General features: G+C 39.6%; 1 protein-coding gene across 1 annotated transcript; it reads left to right on the top strand.

Moving 5' to 3' along the window:
• Positions 1–1,293: 1,293 nt before the first annotated feature.
• Positions 1,294–22,702, top strand: abcc2 (ATP binding cassette subfamily C member 2; the record flags this gene model as incomplete). The annotated part of the gene is made up of 32 exons (XM_079229990.1): positions 1,294–1,338; positions 2,504–2,680; positions 2,962–3,102; positions 3,190–3,330; positions 3,522–3,644; positions 3,799–3,854; positions 3,940–4,183; positions 4,344–4,525; positions 5,117–5,294; positions 6,310–6,564; positions 7,166–7,231; positions 7,546–7,683; positions 7,782–7,928; positions 8,006–8,090; positions 8,226–8,292; positions 8,387–8,513; positions 9,708–9,884; positions 11,784–11,951; positions 12,176–12,353; positions 12,470–12,605; positions 12,842–12,944; positions 13,039–13,258; positions 15,334–15,488; positions 16,472–16,627; positions 16,725–16,924; positions 18,173–18,299; positions 18,425–18,526; positions 18,674–18,817; positions 19,905–20,063; positions 20,146–20,312; positions 21,068–21,262; positions 22,573–22,702. The coding sequence occupies 32 exons, from the start codon at positions 1,294–1,296 to the stop codon at positions 22,700–22,702; spliced, it is 4,689 nt and encodes a 1,562-aa protein (XP_079086116.1).
• Between the last annotated feature and the right edge of the window lie 1,808 nt (positions 22,703–24,510).

The raw sequence follows: 24,510 nt of genomic DNA, 5'->3' as shown, positions 1-24,510 counted from the left end.
TGAAAGACTTGACACATTCTTTGGTGCTAAGTTGTATTTTCAGCAATGTAAATTAATACTGTAATACAAATCTACTTTGGACATACTGAGTATTAATTTTATATCACTCCATTGCAATTTAGGCAAGTTTTATTACGATGTCTGCTTGTTGACACTACTAATTATGATAATATAATCATGTCTACCAAGCTGTTTTAGTTAAACCTGTGTGTTATAAATTGACCGTATGAAGCTGAGAACATGCTGAAGTGGTTGCATCATCTCTGGATGGCACGCACACATGGATCACTACTACAACAAATCAGTACTGTTGATACATTTTTGGGTCATGTGTTCATCTTCCTCTTTCAATGCAGACAGACTCACACACACTGTACACACCAACAGCAATGCTTTTTGTTTCAATGGTTTGTGTTGAACTTGAAGCACTTTACCTCTGGAAAGGTATTTCAAAATAACTGGACATTGACACGGCACATGAAAAAACCCCAGTGCTTTTACACAGTAGAAAACAAATGTGTGTTTTGATCATTATTGTACATTTACTGTCGCTAATTCAAAAGCACGAGGGCCAGAAACTAATCTGATATGACTTAAAAATATGTGTTCCTCCAGAGAAAGTAAAGGCAACCAGAGTATAAGTGGAAACAGGAAAAGGGGTCTAATGAGCCCCACTCCTCCCCTTCCCTAAACACATTCCCTTTTTGGGTGGGCCCTCCCCCTAACACAAGGAAAAACAGCACAGAAATATTTGTGCAAGCTCCTCTCTCTCTCTCTCTCTCTGTGTCTCTCTGTGTCTCTCTCTCTCTCTCTCTCTCTCTCTCTAACATGTGCAGCAGTTTGACAAAACATGTTGAACTTTAGACAAATCAGAGCGTTGAGGAGTATCAGTGGGCTGGTCAAGGCAGGAGTTTTTGAATGACTCTGACTACAGTTTTTGAGTTATCCATTCTCCCATCAGGACAACTGCATGTGAGTGTGCCTCTTCCAGACATCAAACGAGTCCTGGCAGGAAAACCCTGAAGATCTTCTGCCTTAAAAAGAAACAAATTAAGGCACAAGTTGGGCATCAACCCATCTGCTTTTTTAATTAATCCAGCGCTTCTTTTCCCTGGTTTCTGTTTAAAAGCCTCATGGCTCAAAGTCCCACAGAGTCACGTCCTGTAATTGTCTGTGGAGTGTTGGTGAACACGGGAGAGAGAAAGAGTGTTTGAACCAAGCTCGGCAGCAGTGGAGCAGAGGGTGAGAGGCGTCTCATTGTCTAGTCCTCTGAAGGTGACTGAAGTGTGGGCCATGTGTGCTGCAGCTCTGGAGGAATACTGTGGGTCCACATTTTGGGTGAGTTCAACAGTCAGGGTTAATGTAGCTTGAGGGAGATAGTGGGGGTTGGGGGAAATTGTGCATGTCCTCCATGTGAAAAAGAAGAAAAACACTGACAAACTTGTAAAATATTTGATGCACACACGTGATTATTAGTTTATAGAGGGAATTCACTTAAATGTAACTGGAGAAATACCGAGGATGAACACAATAACTTTAATAAAGTACAAACTTTCTTTGGAGTTTTTTTCTGTTTATTTTGTGTTATTACAAAATTCCAATTATAAACCTTGTTGATACACAAAAAAAGAGCATTGTACGCTTCTTAATAAAGGTTGTAAAATTACATTTGGTTGTGTTATTGTACAGGTGCTCATGTTCTTGGGTCGATTTCCTTCAGCATTCGTGAGGCATATGAAGACATGCTATGAATGTAACAGATAATTGTTACAAATGAAGAACTATTATCTGAAAGATTGTATGTTTCCACCCCTGTACACAGTGACTTATCAGTAATGACATGACTCAGCATGATTGTCAACTGAAGGACATGTTTATGAGCTATAATACTGCATCCTTATTATAGTTAAAACAATTTGGGGAAATGCTACACACTGTGGTTTCAGCTTCTTGCTGCATTTCTTTGTCACTCGATTTCACTTCAGTGATTTAAGTTTTGAGCAGCAATTGTGTTTTTTTTTTCATCGTAGAAATATCTCAAATATATGATCTACCTTAACTTGTAAAGACAAAGAGACAGTTTACACGCCTTCATCTCATCACAGCCTTTATACTGACATGAACCAAACATATATTGATTGATTACAGAATACAGCTGTCATGCTTTAAACCGGAACCAAGAGATGTGATCCCATCACTTCTCTTTTGTTCCGTTTTCACTGACCATTATGTTTTACAACACATTTTACATTTTTATTCTAGATTTCTTTTAAAGGTGATGATGTATGATTTGTCTGTTTTGTTGCGCTGCCTTTGTGAAGCACTTTGTAACATGGATTTTGAAAAGTTCTGTCTCAAAAAATAATTCTAATAATTTTAATATTATTCTTATTATGTGTACTACTAGTAGTAGTATTTGTAGTAGTAGTACAAGGCTCTGTCATTCAGTGAAGAGTTATCCTTGTATGATGTAAGCATGTGTGTGTTTGTGTGTACTTCTCAGAATGCTTCATATCTGAATAGAAAAGACCCCGACCTCCCAGTATGTTTCGAGCAGACGGTGCTGGTCTGGATCCCTCTGGGGTTCCTGTGGCTCTGTGCCCCGCGACACTTGGTGTCTCTCTGCAGGAGGACACAAGTGGGCACAAAACACCTGTCAAAGCACTACATCTGCAAACAGGTAATGCACCCTGCAAGGGTTGACGTTTCATAATGTGATGGTGAGAGGGAAGACCATAAAGCTGCTTTATAACAAAGCACAAGTACCCTATAATTATGAAGTATTGGACCATAGGAGCAACAATACAATTATGTCCTTCCTCAATTAGATACTTTTTTTTTGGTATGATATGTTATATGGTATTTTTTTTTAACAAAGAAGTTCCATTACAGTAAAACAAATCTTAATATGAACTTTCATGTGATGTATCTGTCAACCTTGACTGTCTTTCCTCCCCTCAGCTTGTGGTGTGTCTGTTGTTTCTGACGGCCATAGCCGCCCTGGCAGTCACATTAGGAGAAGATTACGGTCCAAACAAAGTTTCACCAGTGAAAAATCCTGGTGTATTGTACGCAAATCCCGTCCTGTACGCAGTCACATGGGTAAATATAACATAAGATAATCTTGTAATGATTTATTTGGTGCTCTAGATAAAGATAGATGACTTGTTTTCATGACTTCTTTGGTAGATCCTTCTGCTGTTGTGTCAGGAAGGAGTCAGGCGGAGGGAAGGATCAGTAGACTCGGCCACTATCTTCCTCTTCTGGTTTTTCCTCGTCCTGTGCGACATCTTCCCGTTCCAGACACTCCTACGAGAGGCACTCAGGCTGGTATGAGCAGAGATGGTAGATCAAGTTGGGAGCAAGGCATTAGGCTGGCTAGAATAAAACATGCATCCTTACTCAGTCAGAATGCAATCACTTGATTTGATGTATTTCATCTCTCTGCATTTGTCAGTAATGCACCATTCACTGTTGCCCACCCCACCCCCTTCTTTGATACACTCATTTGTAACCAACAGGGAGAAATCAGTGATGTCCCGCGTTTCTGTCTTTTCTACATTTCTTTTGGCTTGGAGTTGATTGCTCTTATCCTCTCTGCTGTGGCTGATGTTCCTCCCGAAGCCGAGGAGCTTGTAAAAAAGGTACCTTAGAAAATGGAGGCATTTTTGTGTTGTTACTTTTGTATTTGATACTGCGAGAATCATAATATAACAATATAATACACTGAACCTTAATCATAAGACAGTCTGCGTTGAACGTAACCCAAATGAGTGCTTTTATTGTTTTTATCCACAGAATCCTGAGGCAGGTGCAGCATTTTTGAGCAGAATCACTTTCAACTGGATTACCAGGTAAATTAGAAGTTGCTGCGCTACGAGTCAAAGCAAACACTCATACATGTACGCCTGAACGTCCAACTTGTCCTTATTCCTTCAGTATGGTGGTGAAAGGGTTCAAGCGGCCCCTGGTTCAGGCGGACATGTGGGAGCTGAACGACACAGAAAGCACTGCTGACATCAACCAGCGCTTTCAGTATTTCATGCAGTCGGAGTTGGGTGCCGCTCGAGTCCGGTTCCAAAACAAGTTGAAAAAAAAGCGCGAGAAGAGCACAGACAAAGCCCAGGAGGAGGCCTTTGAAAATGGCCTGGGGAAAGGCGTCAGTCAGGATGTGCTGATGATGGTGAGAGTGTGCAGAGAGAAGCCCCTGACACACCTGTACAGCGCTTTTTTTTTTTTTTTTTACAGCACTCTTTAGTAGGGCCATCGAGTCTCTGTTAGGTGGCACAGATTTACTGTCATTGAATAGAGCCTATCAGTGTTCAAACCTTATTTTTCTTTAGGAGGAAAAGGGGAAGAAAGGAGATGAAAAGAAGAAGAAAAAGGACAAAAAGGAGGAAAAGGACCACCCCAGTTCATGGCTGATTTCGACCATTTACAAGACCTTTAAATGGATTCTGTTTGAATCTGCCTTCTTCAAACTTCTGCAGGACCTGCTGGCTTTTGTCAGTCCCCAACTCCTAAAGTGAGTCAATATTTTAATAACACCCTTTCTCAAGCACCAAGATATGTTCTCTGACTTCCTGCAGTTCTGTTGTAAGGAGCGAAGCAGCTATTTTTTGTAATAGGGATTTAAAATGATGTTATTGCTCATTAGAAATAGAATAGACGGAACAGAGCACAAAGCCTTAACCTGCTTAGTTACAACAACATAATACTGTTTACTGCTGTTCAGCAATCATTAACCAAGCATCAATAAACTCTCAAAAGGATGTTGAAATGTTGGTATAGTTTAGAAGGCCACAGGAAACTGAGCTTACGTTCTGACTTCATCATTTCACTCCTGTAATATTGTTGTTTTTAAGAATTACCTTGTGAACGTTTGAACCCTTTCATATACACTACTTAGTGGTTAGCCTGGACAGTTATTAACACTAGAGTCTGGCAGGGGAGAGGACATGATGAGGAATTAATAGGATTCATAATGAAGGAAATGATTATAATATATTAGGGTATTCATGGTTTTAAAAAAAAGTAATAACTGCCACTAGAGGCTTGAGCTATCATAATAACATGTGTTCAGCTGCTCCATTAACTTCATTTGTATTCCTCCTAGATTAATGGTCTCATTCACTCAGGACACATCTAGGTATACCTGGGAAGGGTATCTGTATGCGGTGCTGCTGCTAGCGGTGGCAATTTTGCAGTCTCTATTCCTGCAGCAGTACTTCCAGCGTTGCTTTGTGCTCGGGATGAAGGTTCGCACTGCCATCACGGCTGCTGTGTACAAAAAGGTAACAGCATTCTACTAACTTTACCTCACACATCGTCACCGGAAGGAAATAGATTACCATTCCAGTTTAAATCATGAGAAATTACCACATTTTCAACAACCACCTAAGAGACAGTTGTATTATTGAAAGATCACTTTCATCAGTTATCAAAATAACTTCCTCTGCGTGGGGTCCTTCAAGAGCAATTTATTGGGTAACACTTTATAATAAGTGCACACTATTTGGCCTTAGTCAAGCATGAATAAACAATGAATTCATCATTTATAAAGCATTATTCCAACATGAATTCTCATTAGTAACTCATACATAAACAGTTATGAATGTTTCATTCTTGATTAATAAACTTGGGTTTCATACTTTATAAATGATGGATTCCCCATTTGTAAATGAAGTATTCAGGACTTACAGATGATTAATTAGATAATTTGTAAAGTATTAGTAAATGATAAAAACAATGCTGCAATTCATGATTAATTCAGGTAGTTACTACTTGTTAGTTCAGTAGTTACTACTCGTTAGTTAAGTATTAGTTAAGCATGTTCTGTGACCTAATCTAAAGTGACGACTATCTATGCTTTACAAAGCATTAATAAATGTCATGATGAATTCAGTAGTTACTACTCATTAGTTAAGTATGTTCTGTGACCTGATCTAAAGTGAGGACAATCTATGCTCTACAAAGCATTAATAAGCAGTGCCTCAAAGCTAGCAGAAGTCTCAAGTTATCTTCTCAACAGAAAAAGGAAATAGACGCAACACAAAGTGATAAAGAACATTAATATGATGGTGCTGGGGGGCAATGTCCATCAGTGGACGAGTATTCCATAGTTTGTTGGCACATAGCTACACATTATTGGTTATGGCTAGCATAATTGCTCACTTATTATAAATTGCTACCATTTATTGCGCCAAGATAGCCAATCAGCCAAGATAATTGTAACCTGCACCAAACCTCCTCTTACTTCCTCCCCGTCTCCCTCTCTCCTTACAATTTCTTCTTCATCTCTTTTCTAAGGCATTGGTGGTGTCTAATGACACTCGTAAAGAGTCTACTGTTGGGGAAACGGTAAACCTGATGTCTGCGGACGCCCAGCGCTTTAACGATGTGGTCAACTTCATCCACCTGCTGTGGTCCTGCCCTCTGCAGATTGCGCTGTCCATTGTTTTCCTGTGGTTTGAGTTAGGACCTTCGGTGCTGGCAGGACTGGTCGTCATGGTGCTGATGGTGCCGATCAATGGATTTCTAGCAACCAAAGCCAGAAAAATCCAGGTCAGCAGAAATGCAAACTCATACAGGATTGCTGTTGCACCTTTAGAATATAGTGCACCGTATATTCCGTAAATAATAGACCGCCAATTTTAATCATAGCCTAAAATATAAGAAACAAGTAATATTAAATGTTAACACCAATGCCATTAGAAATATGGTGCAATAAGAAGAAACACAATACACCAGGATTCATTTACATGCAACAGTTAAGGGGGTGAAATGTTAGTAAACTCCTGGTGCAGAAATAAAAACACAGTGCTTTGTGCATACGTGCTCTAATATATGTATTACTTCAGAAACAATAGAGAAAGTGGAGCCTCATCAGCTTATGGCTATTATACTGATTATTTAGATAATACTGAACAACAAACACAAAAGAAAAATATAGCAACTCTGACCTCTAACAACCACCTAATCATGAATCAAGAACCTTAGTCTGTCTTTTACAAAAGCTATGGTTTTTAATGAGGGTCAAATAGGCCAAGTCTGTCAGCACATATTAGTAATGTCACGACGTACCTCTCTTCCTGGCTGCATCGTTATCAGTTATTTTTACATGAGGTTAACAGTGAGCTACTTTTACCTGTCATCTTCTTTTCAGATAGAGAACATGAAGTTCAAAGACAAACGACTGAAGATAATGAATGAAATACTGAGTGGAATCAAGGTGAGTTAATGGCCTGTCATGAATAGCGGTTGGTGTAAGAACACCACCTCTGCTCCCTTTTCTGAGTACAAGCTGAGGCAGACTGGTGAAGGTGGGGGACTCTGAGTGAGGCCTTCCTCAGATGAAAAGATGTTATGCCTCAGGAAAAAGCTGAAATATTATTCCTAAGTGGCTTCTATTATACTGCATCCACCACCTGTGGTTTATTGACATTGACTACTAGGTATGAATGCCTCTGTTTCCTCACCCTTCCTTTTCCGTGTCCTTTGCAATGCCCTCTACTCCCTCTTCCCTCTCTTTGCCTTTCCCACCAGATTCTGAAGCTATATGCATGGGAGCCATCCTTCCAGGCACAGGTTGAAGGCATTAGGGGGCAAGAACTTGTTGTCATGAGGAAGTTTGCTTACTTGACGTCTTTTTCCACCTTCATCTTCAGCTGTGCTCCAGCTGTGGTGAGTCCTGATTGTTGCAAAAAGAAGAGAAGCGGCTGGTCAAGGATAGTCTTTGCAAAAGCCTTTTTTCTTACGCTGTCTTTTTTATTTTTTTGCAGGTTTCTCTGGCCACATTTGCAGTGTTTGTAGGGGTGAGCCCAAACAACATATTGACTGCTGAGAAGGCGTTCACTTCCATCTCTCTTTTCAACATCCTTCGATTTCCCCTGGCCATGCTGCCGATGCTCATCGCTGCCATGGTGCAAGTAAGGGAACAACAACAAACGGCACACGCACACAAACCAGACCTAAAAGACCACTAACTTGTTCTTTGGCACTTCAGACAACAGTGTCCAGGAAGCGCCTGGAGAAGTTTCTGGGAGGGGAAGACCTTGAGAGTGACATTGTGCGGCATGACCCCAGTTTCAGTATGTTCACCGTCATTATTTTCACCTGTTCCTCCGCTGCGCAGTGAAGCATATTTTATAGGTGCATGCACAGTACATAATGTCTTCTCTGTCCATCTGCTTTCATTTGTCTGTGCATCTGTGTTCATCTGCTAGACTCTGCTATTAGCATATGCGATGGTTCCTTTGCTTGGGAAAGAGAAGCGAAGCCTCTGCTGAAAAAGTATGTTACACATTTGGATATTACACTATATGGCTGCAAAACATTATATTTGTTTCACAACGTTGACCATATTTATTTGGTGCATGTTTGCTAGCATGTCCTTGGATATTAAGCCTGGTCGTTTGGTAGCAGTAGTGGGAGCTGTGGGCTCGGGAAAGTCCTCTCTCATGTCAGCCCTCCTGGGAGAGATGTACAGCACCAAAGGGTTTATCAACATTCAGGTAACACCCTATTTCTGTCTCCATATCTGTCAAACATGAATACTGTAGTGTGCTTGGCAAAGAGCATATGATATGCACAACATGAAGATGTTTGTTCCACTGCCGTAATAATTGAACATTCCCTTTAGAACTGACTTTCATCTGACCAGCATCAGACCATCAGATGAAGTCCATTGCTGTTTGTCTGTTAGGCTTACAATTCATAGCAAATCAGCCATGATCTGATTTAATTTATTTGATGATTAAAGATACTAAATAACTCTGCGGAGCAGTACTTACAATCATTATTAAATAGAATAAAGCCTGAAACAATTCAAATTACTACCTCATATTAAATATCTGACTCATTGAAAAATAATTCCATTTATTGTGATTTCTTCTCTTAGAAGTGCCAGCCTTTTTATTCAAAATCCAATTTTGAGAACTCTTACTCTGGAGGTTTTACTCCAGTGTTAGAAATGTTTCATGTACAATAGTAATCCATAATACAAAACTGCTCTTCGGTTCAAAGAGCAGTTTCATATTCAACGGGGAATAGCTTGAACATTATTTTACTTCCTGAGAAAGTCCCATCGTAAAGGCTTGTTAGAAGAAAAAACTTATTTACTCTTGATTAGTACTGTTCTAATGTTACCTTTGGAATCATTTAGAAGGTTCATTAGTTAGTTGTATTATTAATAAAGCCAGTGACTTCTGATTGAACTTTCACTCTCATGTTAAATATTTACACACATCCTTGGCTGGTTATCATGATAGTCGGGAGACTCAAGTATCAGTATGTCTTTGTTTAGGAACGTAAGGATACTTGTCGCCTTGTGACTTTGGCCCTGACCAGCCAATGGCTCACGATGGAGTCATGAAGACGTCATATGGCCCTCTGTGTATTGATAAACATATGCGTTTAAGAAGGTAGTCCTTCTCTCATTCTTTGAGCAGTCTAGGAAGTGCAATCTGTATATCATGTTGTGATTCTGACTCTGCTCCTTCTTCGAAGAATTAATGTTACTGATTTAATGATTTTTACTTTTATTTTTTCTAACAAGGCTGCTGTAGCAATGTGAGTTCTTCAAACAGCAATCAAATAAGCCTTTTTCAACCTTTTTGTTTGGTTTGAATGAAAACCACGACAGGAGGCTAGACACCAGTGTGGTTAGAAGGCGCTCTGTGCCTGACTGTTAATGTTTTTCTGTCCAGGGTTCGATGGCCTTCGTTCCACAACAAGCCTGGATCCAAAATTCCACTCTGAGGGATAACGTCCTGTTTGGCTCTTCCCACGATGAAAGGCGGTTCCAGGGGGTGATAGAGGCCTGCGCCTTAGCACCTGATCTGGAGCTGCTACCTGGCGGCATCCTCACTGAGATTGGAGAGAAAGTAAGATTCAAGGATAGAGAACACAAACACAAATCATATTTGAACATTTGTCTCAGTTGATTGCAAAGCACACAAAACCAATGGCAATAGTAATAATAATAATAATAATGTTATTTATGTAGCAACTTTAAAAACAGAGTTCACAAAGTGCTTTGACAGACAAAGCAGCAAAAGCAAGGCAATAAAACAACCACACAAAGAACAGTGAGGCCCAACAAAGACAACTAAGGCAAAACAGTAGAATAGCTGAAACATAAAAAACAATTGATACAATCAAAATAAACTAATACATAAATAAAATAATTTTATAAAAATAAAGCAGTAAGGCTATGACGTCACATAAGAGCCGATCTGTAAAGTGGGTTTTGAGAAGTGATTTAAAAGATATTATTGATTCTGCAAGCCTCGTGTCCTCAGGCAGGTCGTTCCAATCCGAGGGGCCCCGATGGCAAAAGCACGGTCACCTTTAGTTTTCAGCCTCGACTTTGGAACAGCCAGAAGGGCCCCAACTGAGGATCAAAGGTCATGTCTTGTGAGGCATCAGTAAAAAGACAATGGGAGGGGGTGACGATTATCTGAAATAAAATTCTCGGATTTGAGTGGTTAGCTAAAATCTACCTTTTGTCTTTCAGGGGGGCAACAAAGATCAGAACGATCTGACAGGTGTGATTAAAAAGGGAGACCAGCTCCTCTAAATTAAATTGAGGACTAAAGACGGTTAAAAAAAAGTAGTGGTAAAAAGCTAAAACAAACTACACATAGTTAAAAACCTGGCAGCGGACAAGTGTGAATAACTGGTCGAGGATGGAATAAAACCACTTTGTGATTAGACACAGATATCCTTAGTCTCCAAGTTGTCAGGTGTAGTGACAAAAATTCTTATCCGCTGTTCAGTCTTTTTAAGCTGAAATGACGAGTATCATAAACCAGAACTTATCTATGAAAGAATGTATTCTTGCAAGAAGAGGCACAGGCTGCACCAAAACAGGGAGACAGGCGAGCAGCTGCCAACAAAGAGCTATTTATTTAACAATAACAAGCAAAACTAACTGAAGTAGGGAAACAAAGGTACAAATCAAAAAGACAAATGGTGACAGGGTCAGCGACACACCGGATGTCCTCCCCGCCAGCGAGCGAGGGCCAAATCCAGAGTCCTTTTTATGGCCAGGCCACACCGGCTCAGCTGTGGCTCGTCTAGGCTGACGACCCGCCAATCAGCACCTGTAAAGAGGATAGAAACAGTGACACCTACGGCAAGGGAGGAGGGTCGTCACACAAGTCACACATAATTAAATGTGAACAAGGATGGGGGCTGCATGCTTTGGGACCTCTTGCTTCAGGTCGTGGCTACGTCAGCGTGGTCACACAACACAATCATTCAGTTCAATTCCACAAAATGTATTTTGTATAGCTGAAAATCACAAATTGTAAATTTGCCTCAGAGATCTTTTCAATCTGTACACATATGACATCCTCAGCCCCAGGACCTCACATCGGTTCAGGCCCACGATCCAGATATAACTACGATCCATGTAAACTTGTGAGTGTCGATGTAAACCTGTGTATCCATCCTGCCCTTAATGTGTGGCCTGTCCACATAAGTACTTTATGACTTAAGGACAGGTGAAGGGGTGTATGTGCCATTAACAGGCAGGCAGTGATAATATGATAACAGCTTGTATATCAATTCACTTAAGAATGTGAAATACAAGTAAGAATATAAAAGTGCCATTAGGGCTGAGACCACTGTAAATAACCAGGTCAGGGTGTGACTCTTCCTGTGTATAGGCTCCTGTGTAGCCTGAGTGAGGTAAAATTGTTGTAGCTTCTTGTATTTAAGAGAAGCTCTGGATGATCCTTTAAACCTAACATTGTGCTGTTTGTCTCATCTGTCCTCAGGGCATCAACCTCTCAGGAGGCCAGAAGCAACGTGTGAGCTTGGCCCGGGCAGCTTATAGTCAGGCGGACATTTATTTATTGGATGATCCCTTGTCTGCTGTGGACTCTCATGTAGGAAAGCATCTATTTGATGAAGTAATTGGGCCCAATGGAATACTCAAAGACAAGGTTTGTGCAGAGCTTACATTATGCATTGATCAGTAATAAATATCCAAATGTCAAAAGAGCTTATATTTCAATATGAATAATTCACAGTAACATGTTAAATGTATGGTAGTATTGGTAGCAGGCCATTCAGGATATGAATAATTTGAAACCATTCATCTTACATATTTTCTTTTTCCTGTCCGAAGTGAGTTATGATTTCACAGCTGAGGTCTTTGTCTGTACAGACTCGGATCCTGGTGACTCATGGCGTGGGCTTCCTGCCATACGTAGATGAAATAGTCGTCTTGGTGGATGGAGTTATTTCTGAAGTTGGATCCTACAACAGCCTTCGTGCCACCGGAGGAGCTTTTTCTGAATTTCTAGACACATATGCCAAAGAGCAAAGCAATCAGACTCAGTCAGGTAATTACACATTTTATTCTAACTGCATTTTGGATGTAAGCTGCACAAAATAGCTAAAAACTGTGTCGATGAGATTTGTAAGACACCATGTATGCTATGTGAATATATTCATTCAGATTGTTACCAGGACGCTGCAGACGTGGAGCTCATACCTGAGAGAGAGGACACTCTCCCCGACTCTCCTTTGGAGGACACAGTTTCTTTTACACTTAAGAGAGAAGGCAGTATCCGCCGCAGCCAGCGCAATGGCAGGTTAGAGTAAAGAGATGGAGTGCTCGGCGACACAATAGAGACACAGTGTGTGTGAGTGAGGAATAATGTGGATGCAGTGGACTTCTTGTAGAGCACATAAGCAATGTCTAAATAGGGTCTCAATCAGTACTTATTGATTCCATGCACAGCATGGAAGAACAATTATGTAAATGCCCTACTATGTATATCTTCATTATGTTTTCTTATTTTATCTTTTCTGTTGTTTTTGTTTCTAGTGTCAGACTAAGAAAAAAAAACTCCATAGGAAAATCAGACAATACCAGTGATGTAAAGAAAGGCCAGAGGCTGATAGAGAATGAAACTATGGAAACAGGAACGGTAAGTTCTTAGTTTGTTTGAATACTTTTTTCAACAGCACAAATCATTTAAGATTAGAACCTTTTCCTGAGCCAGTTTTCTCTCTTATTTCCAGGTGAAGTTGTCAGTGTACAGCCAGTACCTGCGTGCCATGGGCTGGGGATATACTGTCATGGTCTTCCTGGTTTACTTCATCCAGAACATTGCTTTCATCGGTCAGAACCTGTGGTTGAGTGACTGGACCAATGATGCTGTGGATTACTACAACATGACATACCCGAACTGGAAGAGGGACACCAGGGTGGGAGTGTTTGGAGTTCTGGGAGTCGCTCAGGGTAAACAGATAAACTCATTACAGTTTTTTTTGTTTTTTCAGATCAATATAATTTTGCCTCAAAGCTAAAATGTATTTTCTCTCTCTTAGGGACAGTAAAATTCTCCCTAGTTTTAAAATCTTTCATATGCAACCTGCACAACGAGTTTCTATAATGTCCAACATATCTCATTAAAGGAATAGTTTGACATTTTGGGAAGTAAATTAATTCACTTTTTTAGGCTAGAGCCAGGGGAATATCAGGATAGGTGTTTTCATGTCATCGGCTGGATGGTAGAGATGAAAAAACAATGTCATAATCTGTGTGCATTCACATCATCTGACAACTCAAGATAATTGGACTAGGAATATAACACTATGAGGAACTTGCATTTAAAAGTAAAAGGCAATTCCTTCAGTTGAGAAGTCGTTTCTCGTTTATTTTACATGTCGAAAAACTACACAAGATGGCGCTGTCCTCTAACCTAACAAGCATTGGGGCATACGTCATCAACCACAGTCGAACTCTTAAAGGGGCCGCAATCCCGCAACAGTAATACCTACGTGTATAACACATTACTTGAATAACTGCATGAAACAGTGTATAGAACCACACTAAGAACAAGGGTGAATTATGAAGTCACAGTCACTACAACTATATCAATTAAATTTGTTGTATTATTTAAAGCAACAGACTTGAGACTGAGGTTTCAGGAAATTCTGTACTGTTAAGCACCAAATTGAACATATTAGAACTTTCTAACAAATAGTTACATCACATGACAGGATATACATGTTTATTGGTGAGCTATAAAGGTGCTGATAGTCTTTGAACTTTAAACCGAGCCAGGTTAATTGTTTCCACTTTAATCTTTTTCATTTGGCCCATCGTCTAATGATGTCAAACTAATGAGCAGATTATGGTTATTGTTACCGTGACATTTCTAGCCATTTACAGGGATTTTCATACCATTTAAATCAAACTTTCCTCAAACCGCATTTTACTGCAATGTTTCACTAAGATGGCTCATGTAGAAAACTAAGTACAAACAAGGAGGGATGGCACAGATTAATGAAATCTCTTTTCTGTTTTTGGTTCTGCCAGGCAGTTATTGGAGTTATCACACAATATCTGATGAAAAAAAAAGAGAGCTGCTCAAGCTTATTGAGAAGATTGCATTCAGTGTGAAGTACTTCTTTTGGATGTTGTTGATGAACCACTTATGCTAATCAGCTGCTGAGGCACAAATGAATAGGGTTGGGTACCAACACGTCCGGTACCTACCGGACCGAAAAGCAACGCAGATTTCGGTGCTTCCTTCCGGTGCCTGAGCCGATTTAAATATTTTTTTTTTTACACTACTCTGTAAAGTTGCACGGTATATAGATACTAAAAAGGTAGCGCGGTGCCCGCACGCTAAAAACGATTATTAAAATAGCGCGGATCAGAGCGCACTTGCTGCTCTGCTCTCTGTCTGCCTGCATGCAGAGCGGGGCTCGAGCGGGCGGGGCTTCCAGCGCTCACACACACAGTGCGCGCACACAGAGATCGCTGGAGACACGAGCACGAGCTTTTGAACGTCCGTCCTCGGCTTAATGGAACAAATCTCTCCAGTTGATATAAATGATGACGTGTAGTCCAGTAAAGCAGCAGTTTTAGGATCCAACAGTGTCTGAGTTCTGTTGCACACGGTCCCATCAGGCCATGATGCTTGTGTCTGTTCTGTTTTTAAATATATATATTGTTTATAGTTTGAAGTTAAAAGGTTTGAAGCTGTAGTTTGAAGTGTGTTTTGTATGTACTTATTTATTTATATCTATAGTATACTTTAAACAGTTAATAATATTGTTCAATTTGAAGAAAAAAAATTGCCTTGGCAATAAAAAAGTATCGATTCAGGCACCGTTTAGGCACCGGTATCGTTTTAAAAGTATCGGTTTAGCACCGGTATCGGAAAAAAACAAACGATACCCATCCCTACAAATGAAACATTGTGTGTGATGTGAACTCATGTGGTGCTCCATTTTTATCAACTGTTGACAAATGGATTCCTCTGTGAAGATGAAGTTATATATTTTGTATATGTTTTCTCACAGGGGTCTTTGTGTTCCTCGGTACCCTTCTCCTGGCCAATGCTTCGATCGATGCGTCACGTATTCTGCATTCAAGGCTGCTTAACAACATACTTCGAGTTCCCATGATATTCTTTGACACCACGCCTATTGGAAGAGTGGTCAACCGCTTTGCAAAAGTAGGTTTATCATTTCATTTTTTATAACTTTTGTTCTGGCTGAGGTCTTGCACCCTATTTATTCATGTCAATTTGGCATTCCCCATGTATAGCCATGGAGACTCCATGGCTCCGAATGAACAAGGACAAAATTGAGGACACTTGCTCATAAGATGCAATGTTGAAGCCCTCTAAGCTTTTTTTTTTTTTGCTTATCAATGTGATGCCTCACTTCTGCATTACAAGCACTGTTATGAAGCAATACAGTCGGATTACAAGTTACTCTAAAGGGGTCATTGGGTGCTTTAATGAAAATTCCTGAGGTATAGGCAGATATAATACATTACAAGCTGGTCATAAGTCACTACAAGTGGTTATTGTTTGCTTTAATTAATGTTAAAAACATCTCATTAAATCCATGCCTGAACAACACTCTTTACATTGTAAAATGTATTTATTTGGTTCATGGGTCATCATAACAGAAATTGAGTACTGTAATGTTTCACAAAATAACTCAGTGTGAAAATATAGACGATGTCAGATGTCGGAAAACTATTTATACTTTTTCTGTTATGATTCGTTAAACAAATAACTTTTTTTGACAACGTTTTGTGTTGTTCTTGCATGGATTAATTTAATTAATATTTTCTCATTTTAATTGAAACACCCAATTACCACTTTGAGTAGATTATGATCGCATTGTAAAAGTCATTATAATGTATTTTAACAGTGATTATAATGCATTACAACTTAGTAATACGCTATGATATGAGTTACCTGCAATTATGAAGTGTTATATAATTGGCCTCATATGTCATTATAAAATGCCTTGTAATGTGTTTTGATTTTGTTATAAAGTAATATGAATATTTATGAGCTGTTGGGCTTTAAGCAGATAATAACAAATTATAAGTATGTTTGTAATGCATTATAGATATGGCCATCATTGAAAGTGTTCCCGATCATTTAAATAAAGACAAACCTTTCCATTGCTTGCTCTAAAGGACATTTTCACAGTGGATGAAGCCATTCCACAGTCCTTCCGCTCCTGGCTCCTGTGTCTGCTGGGCGTGGTGGGAACACTGTTTGTAATCTGCCTGGCCACTCCTTTCTTTGCCGTCATCATTATTCCTCTGGCCGTGATCTACTACTTTGTACAGGTAAGCTGACCAAGATAGCACAAGAAAGAAGAAAAACATTGAATATTAAATTAAACCTTCCACTGTTTTCTGTTTTCTCTCTCCCTCTTTCACCCAGCGCTTCTATGTGGCAACTTCAAGGCAGTTGCGTCGGCTGGACTCAGTGTCTCGTTCTCCTATATTCTCACACTTTAGTGAGACAGTGTCAGGTCTGTCAGTGATAAGAGCCTACGGCCATCAGGAGAGGTTTCTTAAACACAATGAAAAAACTATTGATGAAAACCTCAAAAGCCTCTACCCATGGATAGTGTCAAACAGGTCAGATATTAAACTCCAACAAACTCACTCGTTGTTTTAAAATCTCATTTTAAGACTCATCCGTGCTTCTCTGCCTTTCCTTCGTGTCCTTTTAAACTTTGGTCTCTAGATTTTGTCAATAATTGTATTTACTTTTAAGCTTGGCCCTTGACTATTTTGTCTCAAATGTAATTTATCCTATTTTAATCCTTATTATATATATATATATATATATATATATATATATATATATATATATTAATTTTATTTCAGACTCATGGGTCCATATAGCAACAAACACAAATACAACAACAATATATAAAATACAATACAATACGAGGACATAAGTGTAATCATTGCAGTTAAAAAAGTCACTCGTGGTTAAAAACATACAGACACTTGTTCCAATATTTCCAGAAACAAGAAGAATACCTTGTATCACTCTGTGTTGGCTCAGTTAAGACTTTTATAACTACATTTTCTAACCCATTTAAGCGTCATTTAAATTTGGATATAAAATTCCTCAACACAGCATGGAAAGTGGGAACATTACGAATCACAAATATATGACTTGCACTTAGCTTGAGCAAGATTCTGAAAGCATCATTAAATGCCACTTGAATCTTTTTCATTTTTGCTTTGCTATAAGTGCACTACAGGTGGGCTGTATAGAGAGGAGTACAGTAGGCTCTAAACTTTAAAGAGATCAGTTTTAACATCTTCTGTACACATGTGAAATTTACGTGCCAGCATATTAGTTTTTGCATAAAGTTTGCAACACTGCAAAGCACATCGTCATCATCACTTTGGTCATTCCTGATGATGTGACCCAAATATCTAACTTTGTCCACCACATTTAGCTCCTGGTCTCCCATTAAAACAAAGAAGGAAAATGTAGCTTCTGATCCTCCTTGGTTTTACCTATCATGATAACACTCTTTTTAGAGTTGAATTGTATATCATAGTGCACACCATACCTTGAGCAGATTCTGAGCAATTGCTGTAAACCAGCGCTATAAGGAGACAGGACCACTAAGTCGTCAGTGTAGATCAGATGGTTAATAAGACTTTCCCTAAATCCTGTCTTACACTCTTTTAACTCATTATCACATCTTTTGTGTGAATTGTTTAGTTGTAATGTTGTACTGTAGTTGGTTTTTCCCTGTATGAATCTTAAATAATGGCTTGTTTTTTTTAAGTGTGCTACACAAAATAAATTCATTATTGATGATATCCTTGTGTTTGTTTATGTGTTTTTTCACTCTGCAGATGGCTGGCCATTCGTCTGGAGTTCCTTGGAAACCTGGTGGTGTTCTTTTCTGCACTGTTGGCCGTCATTTCTAGGGATACTCTGGACAGCGGCCTGGTTGGCCTGTCGATATCCTACGCCCTTAATGTCAGCGACTTACACACTCATTATAATGATGATGTGAATGTTAATAGAAATAATAACTGCGTGATGAAAATTCTGGTGGTATGTTGATGCTAACAATGCATACGGGTCGTATTGTGTCTTTGCAGGTGACCCAGACCCTCAACTGGCTGGTGAGAATGACATCAGAGCTGGAGACCAATATCGTTGCGGTGGAGAGAGTGAGTGAATACGCTGAGCTTGAGAACGAGGTACGTGGTACTGAGAGCTGTTTATCTTCAGGTGGTTTCATTATGTAGCTAATGTGTTTTCCATCTTCTCTTCTCAGGAGTTTCCATTGCATAGGACAGGGTTGCTTCACCATTTCTCATCTATGCTGTGTGTCTTTGTTTCGACAGGCAAAGTGGGTTACTGACACTCGCCCTCCAGAGGAGTGGCCCGAGGCAGGAAGGCTGAAGTTTGACAACTACAAGGTCCGCTACAGACCTGGATTAGACCTGGTTCTTCATGGAATCACCTGTGACATAGGCAGCACTGAGAAGGTCTGTGTGTATTTTGTCTGCATACCCATCATGTGTGTATGTCTGTGTACAACAAGCCTGGAGGATTTATCAAAGTGTACATCCTGATTGGACTGCTGCAATAGTATGCCTCAAAATATGTCAGAATGTATTGAGAGCAATAGAATATAATAATATAAAAACAACCAATTCTGTTTAATTACAGTATTTAGATGCTGTTCATAATTTGCCATTGATTGTCCAACTTTAGATCAACAAAACCTGTGAAATCTAATGTATTGGGTTTGATTTTATAATAAGACAGAACGGGTCAAATGTGAGCCTTTGGAGTCAGTTTGAGCACTGACTAGATACTACAAAGGGTAGGTTATATTGCAGCTTCCTTAAGATGATGAGAACTTAATTTATTTGTAGCTATTCATGTTGTGCCTTTCATCTTGAAGGCAATATTAATGCTTTGTTTCCTTTTGCCTGCTCTCATGTGTTTTTCTTTGCAGCATTTTTTCTTTGTTTGTTTTTCCTTGGCCATTTGATATCTTGAATCTCTCAACAGTCAGGGTGTTATTGTAGTGTGCAAACAGCATATAGCCTCTGGTGTTATGGAAGAGCCTGCAACAAGTCCGAGATGATTTATAACCCTTAACCCTCACAATCCCTCAGAGAATCCTGTATCTTAGTTTCTTTCACACACTGGCATGTTTTGGCTGATTGGTGTGCTTTATAAGAGAGCTACAGCCACAGTGAGACCCACTCCACGTTGCCGCTGTTTCCTTTCAAAAAGATCTGTAGCGGGATTATAAAGACACGCAGTTATCCAAGTGAAAAAGCTTAAATTACAGTGTTGCTTTGAATTTCTGTTTTTATAGAACACAAAAACCCTCTTCTTCCTCCAGAAACAGGTGGTTTGAAAGCTACAATGTTCAGGACTGAGATTGTTTGAGTGATGCATTGGTAAAGTGTAGCTTTAGACTTGTATTTTGGTTTGGAGGGGGTTGAAAAGACAAGACACATTTGTATGTTAATTAGTTGTACATACTTGTACATCTTTAGTTTCTCTGTTTGTATTTTGTGAGTCAATAATTGGTATTTACTGTCTCTCTGCTTTCAGATTGGTATAGTAGGCCGCACAGGAGCTGGGAAATCAAGCCTGACCAACTGCCTGTTTAGGATTATTGAAGCTGCGGAAGGTCGTATCCTCATTGATAATGTAGATATTTCCACGATTGGCCTGCATGACCTCAGGGGCAGGATCACAATCATACCACAGGTAAACACCACAAACATCACAAACCTACACACAACATTCCCTTTTAAATTATCCACTAACCTTTTCAAACCTGTGGCCTCAGGATCCAGTGTTGTTCTCTGGGACCCTGAGGATGAACCTGGACCCATTTGACAAATTCAGCGATGAGGCAATATGGAGAGTGTTGGAGCTTTCCCATCTGAAAAACTATGTAGCGGGGCTGCAGGAAGGACTACAACATGAAGTCTCAGAGGGCGGAGAGAACCTCAGGTGGGCCATGACAATAAATGTTACTCTTCTGAAAACTATTTTTTGCTTTGATTTAAAAACAGTTTACTTTCAGTTGAGTTATAAAAAAAAATACTCTCACACACTTACAGTTAACACACATGAAAATGGCACAGAATCAAGTTGAAGATTTGTTGATTTCTAAGATAAGATAAGATGTACTTTGTTGTACCGCAGGGAAATTAGTCTTGGGCTCCAAACCGCTGCATCACACAATACACTTGACAGCATCCCAATCCACATTCATGCATAGAACATATATCATACATACACTCATGCATAAACATGCTTAAACACACATGTCGACAATAGTTACGCCTAATAAAGCCAGGTGTGATCAACACAGATAATCTGCAAACATCTAATAATGTCCAAATCCCCGCTACTCTAATGTATTCTATTCCTTCAGCTGCTACCAGCTGGAACAGCGTGTGGCTAAATGTGGTCCTTAAGACACCCAGTGAAGCGAGAACCACCACAGAAGTGTTTTTGAGTGCTTTGCCAGGTGTTTATATGTCAGGTGCAAGAGGCAGTCATGAAACTGCACAGGTTTGTCGTTGAGTTCAAAGGCGGCTGTGATCCGAGCAAGGCAACAGAAGTCGGGTGGTAAGAAGTGGAGAAGGGGCCATAGACACTTCAAACCCCTGGCCCAATGTTGCATTGCAGCTGGTCTGATGGTTTGTGTATCTTTTCTCCTTGTGCATGAAAAACACTTGAGCATGTCCTTCTCTTCTCAGTGTTGGGCAGAGGCAGCTGCTGTGTCTGGCGCGAGCACTGCTGAGGAAGTCTCGTATCCTAATCCTGGATGAGGCCACAGCAGCTGTTGACCTGGAGACAGATGACCTGATTCAGAATACCATCCGCAAGGAGTTTTCACACTGCACTGTCCTCACTATTGCCCACCGTCTGCACAGCATCATGGACAGCTCCAGGTGAGTTACTCTTCCCATATATGTCTCTGCATCCGTTTCTCATTTCTCAATATCAAATGTGTTTCTTCCTCCACTTGCACACGGTGTGGAATCCACATTTGGCCTTCATATGTTATTTATGCATGTGTAATTCCTCCCAGTTAAAATGTGTTTGTTGCCAAAGGACACAAAATAACAAATATTATGACGCATAACAAACTGGAAATGCCATATTATTGCTCCTGTGTCCTCACATCCACTTGTCTTTTATGACAGTAATGACAAAGTTATAGTTGATAAAACTCAAAATGCGCAATAAAAACACTCGTACAGTATTTATAATGACAAAATAATCCAAACTCCAGCTCCTCTTTTTCATACTCCAGACCTGCGTTGAAGACTTTTTGTCCATGTTGGCTTGAAAGTTGAGCTAAACAGTTCATTCTTGAGCTTTAAAATAGCAGTTAGCAAACCAGTCTTTCCCTTGGTCAATCGTTTCTGAGCTTTTGATCATATCACACGTAACTTTACATTGATCTGAGCACTTGTAGGACCAGGTTATTGCAATTATTTCGATTATTTGTGTGTTTGTTTCATTTTTGTCAGACCATTGTCTTTTATTCAGTCCCAAACAATGGGCTTGAGTGATTCAGTATTGCATGGGACAGGTGTTGTTCCAGGAGTTAGGGCGCAACCTCTGTGGTGACAGAAGCCACAGCTGTGAGATCCAAGTCAGCTTCTATATGCAAATCTATAAAAAGATACACGTGAAAGTTCTGCGAGACTTCAAAGTCTCCATCCGCTTCACCTGGATATGTATAGACTAGGGCTAAGAGGTGGAGTGGGAGTGCAAATGGTTTATTCATTGTGTTTTAGAGATTTTGTAAATATAGATTTCATATTGGAAAATAAGGTATCCATTTGAAATATACTGGCATAGTGCTATCAAACAGGCTTCAATACATGTGTGGCATGGCAAGCTCACTTAGTTAGTTGTGTATGGTGTCAACAACACCAACGACTTCTCCCCAGGAAAGCTTCTCCGATGTTTTTACCAACGACATTTTGAAGTGTTTCAAAATGTTTTTGAAATGTTCCATACATTTTCCGATCCTTAGCCACCCTATGCATTACCCCTTTACTTTCACTGGAGGCCACCAAAGTAGAGCCTGCCCATCCATTTGTACTTCCCCTACGGATAAGGCTGCACATCTATTTCCTTCTCATTTGAGCAGAGGGTTAACTTCTGTTGAATCCTCCTTCTCTGCCAGCCAGTCATGACATGTACTACTCAGCGGGTTACAATTTCTGCCTGTGTTCCTCTTCCACAGGGTGATGGTGCTTGATGCTGGTAAAATAGTGGAATTTGATTCTCCAAGCAATCTGCTTCAACAACATGGCCATTTCTATGCAATGACAAAGGATGCTGGGATTACGCAAGAAGAGACCACAGTTCTCTGATTTTGCACTTGGACTTTAGAATGAATTCCATAAATTGCTTTTGTTGTTTGATTTAAAAAGATTGATTGTGCTTTTGTATGAACAAAATTGTAATCTGTATTAATAAGGAAACAATTGCAGTTTTCCCAGTTTCCAGTCTTTTCCCTTGTGTTTAGCGGACAGATATATTCATCGATATAACCGACTAGTCTGATGTGTGTAAATGTCTATCGTTATACTGTAACAACCTTTTGTCCTATTCAGGCGACTTAAAGATACCAGCCTTGCGTAACGGCTCTCCACGCTTTCGCTTTCGTGGCACTTCAGATGCTGCAGGGATTTCTTAAACTTAATTTTAATGTCAGACGTTGTGACCACACTTGAGAGATACAGATTGGGAATTATGTCTGTCATATAATAACAGGTTATGATGACTTGTCATTTCATCCCAAAGATTTTTTTTCTTCATGAAATACAATTTTACTATTTTGACTTCTACTTGAGTACTTTTTCCCTTCATCTGGTGAACATCTGCATGATTTATTCAGACACATTGCCTCTACAGAAACAATGCTGGTGGGGAAACATGTGGATACATTTCCCTCAGCCATTGTATTGCTCATTTACGTATGCCTTCTCAACACAACACACACGCTATATTTTGCCAGACAGGGAGGGAGGGAGGGAGAGAGAGAGAGAGAGAGAGAGAGAGAGAGGGAGAGAGGGAGAGAGGGAGAGAGAGAGAGAGAGAGAGAGAGAGAGAGAGAGAGAATTCTGTATTTTGAGAGCTGCTAGGCTTCTCCCTGCGTTTTCTTCCTCTAGAAGGTAAGTCTCCACATTATTGTTCCAATTCAAACATGAAATGACCGTTAATGGCGCTGAAATCATTTTTCTGCAACTGGCAGTGTCAGGTTTCTGTTTTCAATTTTTTTTTATGTTTGACAGATACATTTAACTATGCATTCTGCACTCTGTGCTCTCAAATAAGTCCATGCACCCTTCACTGCAATTGTGATGATATATTCACAAAAAGTGACGTGATTTGATTCTGAAAATGCAACAGGTTGAGTGAATGTGTTCAAGATGGCTGGTTTACAAAGCTTGTGTGCACACTGATCTCTAATGTTAAGCTTCTTCAAATGTACAGTATATACTATACATATAGTATGTTATTTGCTAAATTATTTAGTTTGTGTCAGTGCCTTTATATTTAGGTTAATCAGCTTTCTTTTTTTGACAACTGCAGCTGAAAATCACTGTATTTAAGTGTATAGAAATACTGTATGAATGAAGAAATTTGTTGTCGGAGTAGCAGCAACTTACTGACACAAAATAAAATATAAAAACAACAGGGATGAAAGATTTATACAAAAATAAAATAAAAATAGCTGGGATGAAAGATATGTACAGCGCAGAGAGTATTTATTTAGGAAATTAAATTAAACTTAAATGATAAAGAAGTGCAAAAATGCAAAGTATGTATGTGTAGTGTATATGAAGTGTGTGAAGTGTAGATAAACATAAACATATACAGCGATTAATCAATCTACCGAGGATCTGTATGTGCTATCAACCTTATATTTAATATAAGAGATTAGCTAAAATAGCAAGAAGGAGATTGTGCGTGGGTCTGCACGGTGGGGGCTAGATCTGTCTCACAGCACGAGGGGCTAGGGTTCGATCCTCGATCCTGGGCGGTCCCTCTGGGTGGAGGTTGTGCATTCTCCCCGTTAATGTCAGCATCATTGTCAATTTATTTATTTAATGTCGGAATTTTCTCATTATTTGTATTACATATATATAACCCACCAGTCATGGATTGTTTACTA

This window comes from Taurulus bubalis (genome assembly GCF_910589615.1).
Source record: "Taurulus bubalis genome assembly, chromosome: 14".
Classification (NCBI taxonomy): Eukaryota; Metazoa; Chordata; class Actinopteri; order Perciformes; family Cottidae; genus Taurulus; species Taurulus bubalis.
This window is presented reverse-complemented; position numbering and strand designations above follow the sequence as displayed.